This window comes from Gracilinanus agilis, chromosome 6, assembly GCF_016433145.1.
Source record: "Gracilinanus agilis isolate LMUSP501 chromosome 6, AgileGrace, whole genome shotgun sequence".
Taxonomy (NCBI): domain Eukaryota; kingdom Metazoa; phylum Chordata; class Mammalia; order Didelphimorphia; family Didelphidae; genus Gracilinanus; species Gracilinanus agilis.
In genome coordinates, this window is record NC_058135.1 from 295,384,085 (window position 1) to 295,397,711 (window position 13,627).

At 39.1% G+C, this 13,627-nt stretch overlaps 1 protein-coding gene across 1 annotated transcript; it reads right to left on the reverse strand.

The window, feature by feature from the left end:
- Nucleotides 1-293: 293 nt before the first annotated feature.
- Nucleotides 294-1,391, reverse strand: LOC123252830 (mas-related G-protein coupled receptor member X1-like). Its single transcript, XM_044682069.1, has one exon. It carries the CDS (start codon nucleotides 1,389-1,391, stop codon nucleotides 294-296), a length of 1,098 nt encoding a protein of 365 aa, XP_044538004.1.
- Nucleotides 1,392-13,627: the final 12,236 nt, after the last annotated feature.

The window sequence follows — 13,627 nt, forward strand, 5'->3', positions numbered from 1 at the left end:
AATTCATTCCGGGAACCTCCAACCTTATAGGAGGTTCCAGAAAGCGCAAAACATTGGGTCTGAAGTTAGAAAGACCAGAGTTCGAATCCAGTCTGAGACACTTACTTGCTTTGGGTCCTTGGGGAAGTCATGGGATCTCTACCTGCCTCAGTTTCCTCAGTCATAAAATGACAATGGTTAGAGCACACATCTCCCAAGGACATTTTATGAGCAAATGAAATGTATGAGAAGTGCTTAGCACATTGTCTGGCATATAGTGAGCACCTACTAAATACTTTTTCATCCCTCGGAATTCAAACCCTAGGCACCAACATCAGGGGTGGGGCGGGATTCTGGCTGGAGCTTTCAGGGAAGTAGGAGGGAGCTTCAGCCCTGGGCAAGGGCTCCCTTTTCACGGGCTCCCAGTCTGAGCTTCTTGTTCTTAGCCTCAGAAGGGCATCGCCCGAGAGCTGGTGTGGCGGCGTGTCCTTCATTCTATCTAATTCGTGCTCGTCCGCCAGGGCCCTCTGCAGGACCACCCTAAGCGGCTCCCTCCCTCTTCTATGTCTTTGGCTGCCCAGGAAGAAGTAAATGAGGGGTTTCAGGCTGCTGTTTACGCAGGCCAGGAGGGAAGGGAGCCAAAGTGGCTTGAAATCGAAGCCCAATCTCCATAGGACATCTTCTATCCCCAAAGGCAGGCCACAGAGCAGGAACCCGAGGACCAGGAGCAGGACGAGGAGGTAGAGGGTGGGCGGCTGCCGGCGTTGCGAACAGCACTGGACCCTCAGCACCAAACTCAGACTCGTCCCGCCCAGCACTGGGCTGAAGTGGATGAACCACACGACTTGGACAATTTTGACGGAGAAACAGAACCTGAGATAATACACGAAGGCACAAAGGATCATTTCTGCTCCCCAGAACAGGACGGGCAGAACCCATAAGGCGGTGCACACTATAGCGGACGCGTGCTTGGGGCGGTGACACCGATACCAGACCGGGAAGAAGGCGGCTAGACAGCGCTCGGTGCTGATCGCAGCCAGCAGGCTCAGGCTCACGCTATACGATATGGTTGTAAAGTAGAACACGGCTATGAGTATGACGTAATCAACGTGACTAATCAGTCTCTCCATGGAGAACACGAAGCGGCCCAACAGGTAGAGGGCGTCAGCCCCGGCCAGGTTGAGGATGTAGACGGAGAAGGGGTTCCTCCGGGTGCGGAAGCCCAGGAGCCACAGGATGATGCTGTTCCCCAGCAGCCCAAGCAGGGAAATGACCAAATGGAGGCTCCTAGTCCAGGTGGCTAATCCATAATATTCTCCAAATACTCCAGGAATTGCACTCTGGTTCGCACTTCTCTCCATCGCTTTGTCCTGAAGGTATTCCCGCTCCCCAGGTGTGGGCATCGAAGCCATCGTGCTTGGTCCCAGGCCCAGGAAGCCCTGCTCCAATCAGACTCCCTGGAGACAGGAAGACAAGGAAGCACATCAGAGACTTCCCAGAGATTTGCTCCAGTCTCTAACTTTACGAGTTCCACTTCCTCCCTTTTGGAGGCTGCTAGGTGGCACCGCAGTGCACACACAGAACCCCAGACTTAGAGTAATGAATCTGTTTAAATCGAGCCTCAGACACTTATGTTTGCCTCGCCTATTCTCCTGACCAAGTTGCAACCCACTCTTCCTTTCCCTGTCTTCTCTTACTTTACGCTGTAGAAGAGTGTACAGGGGCACGGTTTCTTCTGCAACCCATGCAGACAGCCCTAAGGGTGGGCTTAATTAATCAATTCAAAGGAACAGATAAATATGTATTCATTTATGTATGTATTTATACATGCAGACTCACATTTGTTTATTCAGGTATTCATCCATAAATTCATTTATTTATTAACTTTTAAATATATTTACCGATAACTTTTCTTTTTTATCATTTTTGCTGTTCAGCATCATGACTCCAAAATCCATCTTTTTTTTTCCTTAATCAAAGAATACAATAGAAAGAAAAAAATACTTCATCACAACTAACCAGGATTCGAACTGAGTATACAGAGTAACCCACACCCATAGTCACCCACTTCTGGAAAGAAGGGAAGGATATGCAATGATTTCTTGATTGGCTTGTCAAACTGCCATAAACTTTTGTTCATTCCTTACTGCTTGGAAAATATGAAGCCCAGAATGAATTTTGCTCCCAGACTTGGTGCTAGGAATACAAAGACAATGAAATTGTCCCTTCCCTGAAGTAGCTGATATTCTCCTGAGAGTGGGCAGAACGGAGGGGGCTATAGCCCCAGGGGCTCACCTTAGGCCAACCAGGTCACAGCCCAGCCCAGAACATAACTAACTGCAAGTGTTGGGATTGTTTGTTTTTATTCCTATTTATTGAGAAGTGATGTTCTTTGAAGAAGAGATGGTCCTTCCAGAGTTGTGGTGTTTCTCCAGATTGATAAAAAGAGAGAAGTCAAGGAAACGTGATCATCATTCACAGTGAGCCAGAGGCTTTCAGAGGAGAGGGTGGGGACAAGAACACTGTCAAAAGAGACCATTGAAAGACTCAAAGCAAAACTCCCTCTCACTGTTAGGAGCCATTTTGATTTTTTTTTACATATAGTTGGGAAATGCTGAATTCATGTATGTGTGTATCTTTTGAAGAGGTTCAATAACCTTGACTCAAGCATGAATTGGATTTAAATGACGTGGACTTGCACAAAGTCTCACTCTCTCTTCCAGAGTCACCAAAGTCTAATGACAAGACAAAAGTCAGTATGACTGGTGATAACCTAGATGTAGTGGACGGCCCTGGTTTCTTTGATGTTTGATCAAGTTCTAAATATTCTAATCTGTTTTTACTGTCTTCATGATCCTTGGAACAAATTGTTTTCATCTACTTCTTAATCCAGGGGAGGTCTTCACACACCGGGGTAGACATCCTCCTAACTCGCTAACAAGTGTGAGGCCTTTTGGTTACCTTCAGTCAAATTTAGCATGCCTGCCAAAATGGTTTATTGGAGTGTGACTACTATGAAAGTCACAGCTTCTTGGAACCACAGGTGAAAGCTGGGTGACAAGATAAGGAAGAAAGCAGCCTAGAAAGAGGCTCAGCAAACCCTCACACTAAAGGTGCTAATCTTCCCTGAACACCCCCTGTATATTTATAAACATGCTTTCATATATATGTATATTTCCCATATGATGTATATCCATAATATGTGTGTAATGTGTATATGTGAAATCCTAAAAAGAAACTGCCCCAAATCTCTTGGAACCAGGGGACGAAATAGAAATAGAAAGAATCCACTGGTCACCTCTAGACAGAAACTTCCAAATGAAAAATTCCAGGAATATTATGGTCAAAACTCATAGCTTTCCATATTAAAGGAGAAAAAAACTGAATATTAAGAAAGAAAGAATTCAAGTCCTGAGGAGCTACAGTTGAGATCACACATGAGGATTATCAGTCAACACTAAAAGCAGCATAGAACTTGAAATACAATATGCCAGAAGGCAAAGGTCAGAGACTTAAATAACTTAACCAGCAAAACAATATGATCCTGCAGGGGGGAAAAAGATTTTTAGTGAAATGGAAGACTTCTTCTAATCAATCCTGTTGAAAAAACCAAGGCTACATAGAAACATTTAAAGTTCAAACTTTATATAAAAAAGAAAATATAAAATATAAAAATATAAAAAAAGAATTATAAAAAAGAAAATAGGAATGAACAATGATGAAGGACAAAACAAGGATGAACTGCTTATATTCTATCATGTAGAGATGCTATATGAGTCTCTTCTGAACCTTAAAATCAGCAGTAAACACAGGGAGTCTAATATGACAAGGACTAGAAGATATACTCTTATTTCTTGATATTGAGATAAGAATGGAGAAAGGAAAGGAGATACATTGTTGGAGGAAAGGAAGCTTATGGGAAATTATCTCATAGAAAGGGGTATGAAAGTAGATATGTATACACACAAGGAGGAGGAGGTGGGGAATGGTAAACACTTGAACCTCATTCTCATTTGAACTGATCAAAGTAGAGAAGAATGCACACACAAACACACAGTTGGGTATACTAAGTAGGGAAATAGATGGGAATGGAAAAAGTGGATAAAGAGAAGTTAAAGGAATGGTAGATAAAGGGAATTACTAGTCTTAAGTTAATGAAGTATAACACTGTACATCTATTATTCTTTTTCACATGACAAGGAATGGAAATCCAAGGTCATCTTTATAATTTGGGAAATAATTAGACAACTTTTTTTCATAAATGTCATGAAATACTGTTGAATTAAAAAATATATCTATAAAGTGATGTTTTCAGAGAAACTTGACAAGATGTATATAAACTATTGTACAGTGAATTGAACAAAATCAGGAGAGCAATTATACAATGACAACAATATCTTGAATCCCTAAAACTACATTACCTAAACTTCCTTTCTGTATTACCCAGGATGCTTTTCCTTTTGTCCATGTTTTCATCCTCATATTTGTATACAGTTGGAGGTAACTCCTCCCTCTTCCTCTTTTGCTCTTGGGAGCGGGCTGGTTAGTACCTTTTAGCTAGTATTTTTCAGTTAGTTTATTATTAATAAAATTTACAAATATAATATTTAGTATTTTGTATATTAATTTTAATCTCCACAGGTATAAACAAACAACTTTAGAAATTGGTCAAGGTAGTAATCAATCTAGAATCCAGAAGACCAATGATGGAATATGTTCCTCACTTGATACAAATGTGAAGAACTTAAGGAAACTTAATTAACCTAGAAATGAGAGGTCTAGGTATCAATATAATGTCACTTTCTAGCTGTGTGACCCTAGGCAAGTCACTTAATCTACATTGCCTAGCCTTTACCACTCTTATGCTTTGAAACCAAAACAGTATTGATTTCAAGATGGAAGTTAAGACTTTTATTTAAAAAGAACTTAATTATATATACATAAATATGGCATATAAGTTTATAGATGTATTTTATACATTTATACACATGTAGTGCATATGTATTTCCATATATAAGTGCATATATACATATCTCCAACATAGACATTTGTTTGTCTTGACCACAAACATTTGCAAGAGAGATTTCATTTTTTTTCTTTTTTTTTATCAACTGAGGAAGTGTGGTTAGGGAGAGGGAAGATCTTTTTTTCTGTTTGAAAAAAAAATGAAATTCAAGTGTGATATTATAGCTAGGAAACCTAAGGAGATCATAAGCTACATTGATAGAGAGATATATCCCAAGAATGAGGAGGTGATGGTCTCCTTTTTTCTGCCCTGATCTGGTCACATTAAAAGTTGTGTTCATTTCTATATATCATATATCAGGGAAGATGGTAAGAATATAAAATGTTTAGGAAAGGGAAACCAATAGTATAAAGATTTATGTCAGTGGCATATACACATCCATTGAAGAAAATGGAGAAGTTTTATCTACAATAGTAAAGACTCATTAAAGAAGAAATTATTCTCTCTGAGGATTAGAAATGTTGAATTGGAAGTTTTTAGGCCATGATTAGATTGTCAGGTATCTTAAAAAGGGGATTCATTTTCAGACATGAATTGGAATAGACAATTATTAAAGTCATTTCTCCATTGGAATTCTACTGTACTGTTTTACCTTCATCTCAATAGACCAAATGGTGTTGCCTTTGGAGTGGCCCAATGTGTAGTTTAAGAAGAGCATGGGAAAATTCTGTCATTCTGTCATTTTTTCTCTTCCAGGGTGGCATGGACACCCCCTACCCAAAAGTATCTCTAAGGGAATAACTGATTTTCTTTTCCCTATCTCTCTTGCCAGAATTTTTGACTTTCTAGCATGTGTGAAACAAACAGAATTACAGAACTGGGCCAGAGTAGTCAGAGTTCACTCTCGCATCAACCTCTTTAAATACTCTTAAGAATTATATAAAAAAGTGGATCTCTTCTAGGTCACAAGATGAGGTCCTTTAAGCTCTGCTTAATCATTGCTTCATTTTCTGAAGCTCCCCATTCCTCTGCATACCTGTTCATTCTTCCCCTGATCCACAGTTTAGAAGTCATGCATGGGATCCCAATAAGAACCTGATGTAGGCAGAGCCAAGATAGCTCAGTAGCAGGGAAATCTGAAATAACACTGACAATCCTTTCAAACCAATCTTTTAAAAAACACCTCAAAATGACAGGGGTCAAAAACTAACAGCAAGATGGAGTGAGAGGGCTCTCTTTTTGAATACAACTTGAAAGGTAGGCAGAAGGAGTAAATTTTCATGGGATAAGGGGGAACCAGAAGCAAAACTACACACAGAGGAGTGCTGGCTGGCCACCCTCCCCACCTATTGTGCTAGGTTCCAAACCTGGGCATAGAATGATTTTGGGATCCCAAGACCCTGCCTACACCAACGTCAGAGCCAATGTGACCCAATGAAGTCACAGATCTTAGCATCAGCACACAGTGATGCCCAGAAGGGGCCCTTTCAAGCCTGTTCTCTGGTGAAGACCTAGCCCCAGGACAAAATAGCTCACGGTGCAGAGCATTGCAAGGCATTAGCAGAGCAGATGAAATCATCAGCTTTCCGAATTCCCAGTCTAAAGGCAAAAAAGAATGGGAAAATAAGCAAAAAGTAAAAGAAACACGTAATCATGGAAAATTTCTATGGAGACAAAGAACAAAGAAGAGAATTAGTAGGGGATGGTGAGATCCAACAATCACATGCAAAACTTTAAAAAAATTGTCTTCAGCTCTGGAAGAATTTAAAAAGGAATTCAAAAGCCAAATAAGATAGGTTGAAGCAAAATGGAATAAAGAAAGTAATGCAAAAAGAAAATAAGAACTTAAAAAGAAAAATTAGTCAACTGGAAAAAGAGGCACAAAAATCCAATGAAGAAAAGAGTTCTATAAAAAGTAGAACAGACCAAATGAAAAAAGAGGACCAAAAGGTCATGGATGAAATTAAGTCTTTAAAAATTAGCATTGGACAAATAGAAGGTAATGACTTCATGAGATACCAAAAACAATAAAATCAAATAAAATCAAAGAATGAAAAAATAGAAGAAAATATGAAATATCACATTGAAAAAGAACTGACCCAAAAACGGATCCAGAAGAGAAAATTTAAGAATTATTGGACTACCTGAAAGTCATGACCCCCAAAAAATCTTAGGCATCATTTTACAAGTGATTATTCAAGAAAATTTCCCTAATATTCTTGAACAAGAGGGTAAAATAGGAGTGACAGAATCCACAAGTCACCTTGTGCATAAATCCCCAAATCACTACTCCCAGGAATGTTATAGCCAATTTCAAGAGCTTCCAGACCAAGGAGAAAACACTACAAGCATCCAGAAAGAAACATTTCAAATATCATGGAGCCCCAGTCAGAATTACACAGGAAATGGCAGCTTCTACATTGAAGAACCTGAAGGCTTGGTATATGATATTATGGAAGGCAAGGGAACTGGATTTACAACTAAGAATCACCTACCAATCAAAATTGATTATGTTTTTTTCAGGGAAAGTATGGTCATTTAATAAAATAGAAGATTACCAAGCATTCCTGAAGAAAAGACTAGACTTAAACAGTAAATTTGATGTCCAAATGCAAATTCAAGAGAAGCAAAAAAGTTAAATAAGAAAAAGAAAAATTTAAGAAATTAAAATATAGTTCTTTTCTTTCTCCTTTGAGGTATGAAACCATGCATCTGCAAAAAGTGGTATTCAGCCATTCACCATTTAGTAAGTAGCTTCTTTATGCTAGGCATTGGGCCAAGTGTTTATATACTTTTATATTTAATGCAAAAAATTACTTAAGCAGAAAAATATATTTTCCCTTTTCATCACTGAAATTAAAAGTTTACGAAAAAAAACTGTTAAAAGAAACTTAAGGGGGAAACTGGGTAGCTCAGTGGATTAGAGCCAGGCCTAGAGATGGTAGGTCCTAGGTTTAAATCTGGCCTCAGACAATTCCCAGCTGTGTGACCCTACTAGGCAAGTCACTTAACTCCTATTGCCTAGCCCTTACCACTCTTCTGCCTTGGAACCAATTCACAGTATTGATTCCAAGATGGAAGGTTAAGGTTTTTTTAAAAAAATAAATAAAAGAAACTTAAGTAATGGTTCTTTATATTTAGTTTTTCAACAAGATCCATATTTGATTTAAGAAAAGATAATTAATAGCTAACATTTATATGGCATTTACAATATGCACAACACTTCAGAATTATTATATGATTTATAACACTGTGGTAGGTTTATAATTATATTGTATTATATTGTGATCCCCATTTTACATATGGGGATGTAAAATATAGGTCAAGTTATTTGCCCAAGTCCCAAAAATTGTCCGAGGTTAGAATAGAACTCAGGTCTGCCTAACTTCAAGTCCATTATACCACCTAACTGCCTCACCATCATATTTTTGCCATTTCTCTCACATCTTTCTCTTCTATAAAAAAGGATAGAGATAAACACCTTGGAAAATGCTTTGCTAAAAAAGAGGGAAATTAATTCTACTGAATCCATAATATCTATTTAGAAATCAATACTTGGAAGTGACAGGATGACTATCTTCCAGTGTTTAGAGAACTTTCAGAAAGAAAGGGGATTACACTCATGCTACCTGGATCCAGGGGTGGAGTGGGGGAAAATAGGAATAGCCTACCAAGATAGATGTGGAGATAAGGGTAGAACTTCTTTATTTTATTTTGTTTTATTTTATTTTTTAAACCCTTAACTTCTATGTTTTGGCTCCTAGGTGGAAGAGTGGTAAGGGTGGGCAATGGGGGTCAAGTGACTGGCCCGGGGTCAAGTGACTGGCCCAGAGTCACACAGCTGGGAAGTATCTGAGCCAGATTTGAACCTAAGACCTCTTGTCTCTAGGTCTGACTCTCAATCCACTGACATGCCCCCTAGAATTTCTTTAAAAAGTAGAAACATCCCAAAGTGAATTGGGTACTTCAATAGGTCTCCCTTATTGGAGAACTTTTGCCAGTCTGTATTCACTTCATGCTATATCTGGCTGTTGACAGGATTCTTGGATTCTTGTTCAGGCACAATTTGGAAGAGACAGACTCCTGGGCCCCTGACCTTTCTGAGATTAAATAATAGTCTAGTAATTCTCCATAATGGAAACATAATGAGCCTGGAAAAATTAGCCTTTGATGAAGTCAAGATGGCTCTTTGGAATCATTGCTTCTTTTTCTTTTTTTAAACTTTTAAAAATGTTTATTTTTTGTTACTTTCTGAGTATATTTCCTTCCCTTTCACCCAAACACACTAAAAAAGGTGAACACTTGACACAGATATTTATGTGAAACCATACCATTCATACGTCCATCTATCAGTTACTCCTCTAGAGGTGGATAGCATTTTCCTTCATGGGCTGCAGTCGATTTAAATATCCATAGAGTTCAAAATACCTTAGGCATTCAGTTACCCTTTGAACAATGTTGCTGCCATTGCATACATTCCCTTGTTTCTCCTCATTTCACTCTTCATTACTTTATACAAGTTGTTCCATATTTTTCTAAAATCAACCTATTTGTCATTTCTTATACCACAGTAGTATTCCATCACAATCATATCTGTTTTGATCTCCATAAAATGACCCCCCCATTTCATATTATTCACCTTTTTAGTATAGAGCTGAGAGTGACTCTTTGACCAACACCACCTTCCAAACTAATTTGTCTTGCTCTTTGTAGACACAGTTAGAGAGAAAGAAGGAATACTTGAAATAGACACAGAGAAAGCAATGTAAAAGGTAAGATAAAAGAGTGGGGAAGAGACAAGAAGCAGCATTTATTTCTCTATCTATGATCCCCTTAGAATCATCCCCACAAGTCCTGAGATTTCAAACCTTTGCAGTCACTACAGTTCTCAGGGGGTGACAAGAAAACCCTGACTCTCCACTCTACTTTACCACTTCCTCCAGGAAAGAGAAAATAGATCTACTCTGAAGGGAAGGCATATGCCTGGGGAGACAGACCTGGAGATGGCTGCTCTTTTGTCTGGACCTGGTCCTGTCTGTAAGCACCTCTGACTGGAAATATGGACCAGAGCAAGTGTATCAAGAGCTTAGAAAAGTCTTGTAGTAGCTGGTATAGTAGAACTGTCCAATCAGAGCCCAGAATGATTGAAGTGCTCCATCAAGGGAAATATCTCAGCATTTCCCCCTGACTCAGTTCATGTGCCTCTTCCTCTAATGCCTTGTGATCTGACCACTTCTAATCTATATGGCCACATTGGCTAATATTTTAAAGCCCCAGGCCAGATTTTATACAACTCCAGGAAGAGTATGAAGCCAGATTTGAAACCAGAACCTCCCAGGTCTGGCTCTGTATCCACTGAGCCACCTAGCTTCCTTTAAAGCTCACTATCAGGAGATTATTAGCATATTAGGAAATCATTGGTAGCTTTGGGAGAACAGTTTCATCTGAATAATAAGGTCTAAAGCCAGATTTAGGGCTGAGATGAATGTGAAAGGGCTGAAAGGAAAGGCTGTGAATGCCAACTTTTTCCACCTCTCCCTCCTTGGTATTTATCTGGGAAAGGGAGGAAAAATATGCAATGATGGTTTGAACAGATACTTGAGTCAAGTGAAATACTTTTTTTCACAGTGAGAGAACTGGGAATGTTTGAAGGTAACAAAGAAGAAAACAGTAAGAGATGAAATGGTCGTGAAAAGTGATGGGTAATTTTGAAAGGGATCTCCCAGAGATGACAAGAAGAGATGAGATGCACAGTATGAATAGAGAAGTCAGTCTTTTTGAGAAAAGGGCTACCCCTCTTCATCAGAAATAGAGGACGATGGAATCAAGACCATAAGAAAAACAGACTTTGATTAGGAGGGCCTTTTCATTAAAGCCTGGAGTAGAGGAGAAGAAAAGGTAATATAATTTCCAAGAGTTTGGGGGGATGCCCTGTAGAATAGGAGAAAATAGGGAGTCCATGGCAAGAGACCTTTGTTTTCTTGGTAAAGCATTAGATGAGATCCTTTGTCAAATGAGGAGTTGAGTTGGTATATGTGACTAGAGGAGATAAGGGAAAGTTTTGAATAACTGATGTGGGAAACATAAGAAAGTCAATTAAAGCCATTTCTTGGGAAAGTGAGAACCCATCGAAGATTAAATTGGATATTCTCAATCTTTTGCCATTGTTTTCCTCACATGAATGCTTTCTGTCAAATTTACTCTGTCTGATTCTCCTTCAGTTTCTTTACATCCTGAAGTTGTTTGTTCATTAATCCTTCAGACTTCAACAGAGCAACATACTCTATCCTTTACTATGACAGATGCTTCTCCACTCCTATCCTCACTAAATATGACTCTGGAGTGCCTGGCAATTGACGTCATTTCAACTGGAGATGGGTCCTGAGTGAAGGGAATCATCCCATGGGAAAAGATCATGAGAGACTATTTGCCAGTGAGGAAGAGAAACGAAACATTCTTATCTGGAGAGGAGAAAATCGCTATGGGAGACACTGAGTTCTTGACAAAGATTAATCAGAGATTCCAATTTCAAGGGAGACTAGATCACAGGGAGTGCTCAGGACACAGTCCAAAAGAGTCAACTTCTCAGAATAAAGAAGGGGTCAGAGATGTGGGAGAAAATACTCAAAATTCTGCTTTTTAAAAACCAAAATCCATTCAGAGACAATTTGTTAATAGATGTGTATTTCTTCTTGGAGTGAAGTTCTGAGCTAATCAATTTCCAAACTATATTTTATAGTAATTACGAAACAGAAAATTAAAATTAACATTTATAGTTTTTTGTATGTAGTTCTTTAATTTAACAATTAGTACAATGATATTATAAATATCAGACATATTCTTGGAGAAAATACTTTCCAATTATTCAATAACAATAGAATTTACCCCCAATCCTGTCCATATCCTTCTCCAATGATTCTCTTTGGTCAAAGAAGAGTCAGGAGATGGGGAAATAGACCTACACCTTTGAAATAAATTATTAAATTCCATATGTTTATGGACATAGGCGACTTTTTTGCAACCTTGTCTTAGATAACTGCCCAGAACACTAATTGGGAAAGTAACTTGGTGCCCTGAGTCACATGGTACACAGCAGATAGAGAAGAAATTGAACTCAGGTCTCCCTACCTTGAATGTTAGCTCTCTTTAACCAATAAACCAGGCCATTTCTCAACAGAAATGCCTCTTTTAATTGGATTAAACAAAAGAGATTTTCCCAGTCTTTGTTTGGTTTCCCTAAGAATAAGGCCAAAGGTAATTTCATTAATATTGGGAATTCTCAGGTGAGGGAACTCCTTTTAGTAATATCAGCCAGGGCCTTGTCTAGGATTTATAGTCTTAGAGAATGGACTAGGGTTCAGTACCTTTCTGAGGCTCACATGATCAGGACATTTCAGAGTGTGGCCTTTAACCCAGGCCTCTCTTTAAGACCAGTTCTCTGTCTCCTATACCATGTTGCCTCTTGTCACCACAAAGACAACACATTCTTTCCATTGATCTTAGACTCCAGGCATTAGGATCCATCATTGAAATTGACTGACTTCTATTCAAGAAAACCAGATTAAGTCTTTGGTTCTAGACTTTAGACTAACATGCTTAGTTCTTAATAGCAAATATTCTTAATATTTCATTATACAACTGATATCTTGGAGCTTAAAAGGAAAATAATTCAGGATATTGATATAGACAATAGCTTGTGGTGGGAAAGAAGTCTGGGATAAATGAGGGTTGGAGGAATCAAGGACCCCCCAGTTGGCTTGTTCAATGATGTATGAGGCCATCCTGAAACAGAAGAGAAAGCAAGGAGAACTTGAGGTCCTGTCTTCTGTCCCCCACATTGCCATGTAAGTCATTTTAGATCAAACCCCAATCCCAATGTCAGAAGGTTTTACTGTTAGTCTACTAAAGTTCAATAGGATTTAGAAAGCATGCACTATATGGCAGGCTACATATTGTGAATACCAAGGCAAAAGGCAGGTCCTGCCCTCAAAGACCTTACAATTCAATTGGGCAGAAAATGTGCCAGCGCCTACAAACAAACAAGAAATGTCAATGTTAAATTGGAGATAATAGATGAAGGGAAGGTGCTAAGCATTAAGGAGGGTGGGGTGTCATGAAAGGCTTCCCATTGAATGTGGAATTTTAACTCATATTTGAAGCCAGGTAATGAGGAAGAGGAGAAAAGGAATTCCTTGCATGAAGAACAGACAATGAAAATGAACAGATTCAGGAGAGGTAGCATATTGTCTGCAGGAGAGTGGGAAGGGCAATGCCACTACATTACAAGAGATGAGTATATATCTGATCCTGGAATAAATAGGAAGCTACTCTAGTTTATTGAATGGAAGGCAAGCATGGAGGCAGGAGTGACATTGTCAGACCTACACTTTAGGGAGATTAATTTGACAGCTGAATGGACAGCTATGGACAAGAGTAAGAAGGGACTTGAAGAAGGGAGACCCACCAGTATCTTATTGTGGTCATTGAGTTGTCTAATGATGAGAGCCTGCAAGAGAGCAGTGGAAGTGTTGAACAGGGGAGTCCTAAAACTAGGATCAGTAGCCTTCAGTGTGTGATTTACCTTGTAGAACTTCTAGCATCCCCAGGGTTGACTCCAGACATCATTGGTCTTCAGGGCTTAGGGATGCAAAGAAATAGGGATTAGCAAGCTTTTCAGGCTGT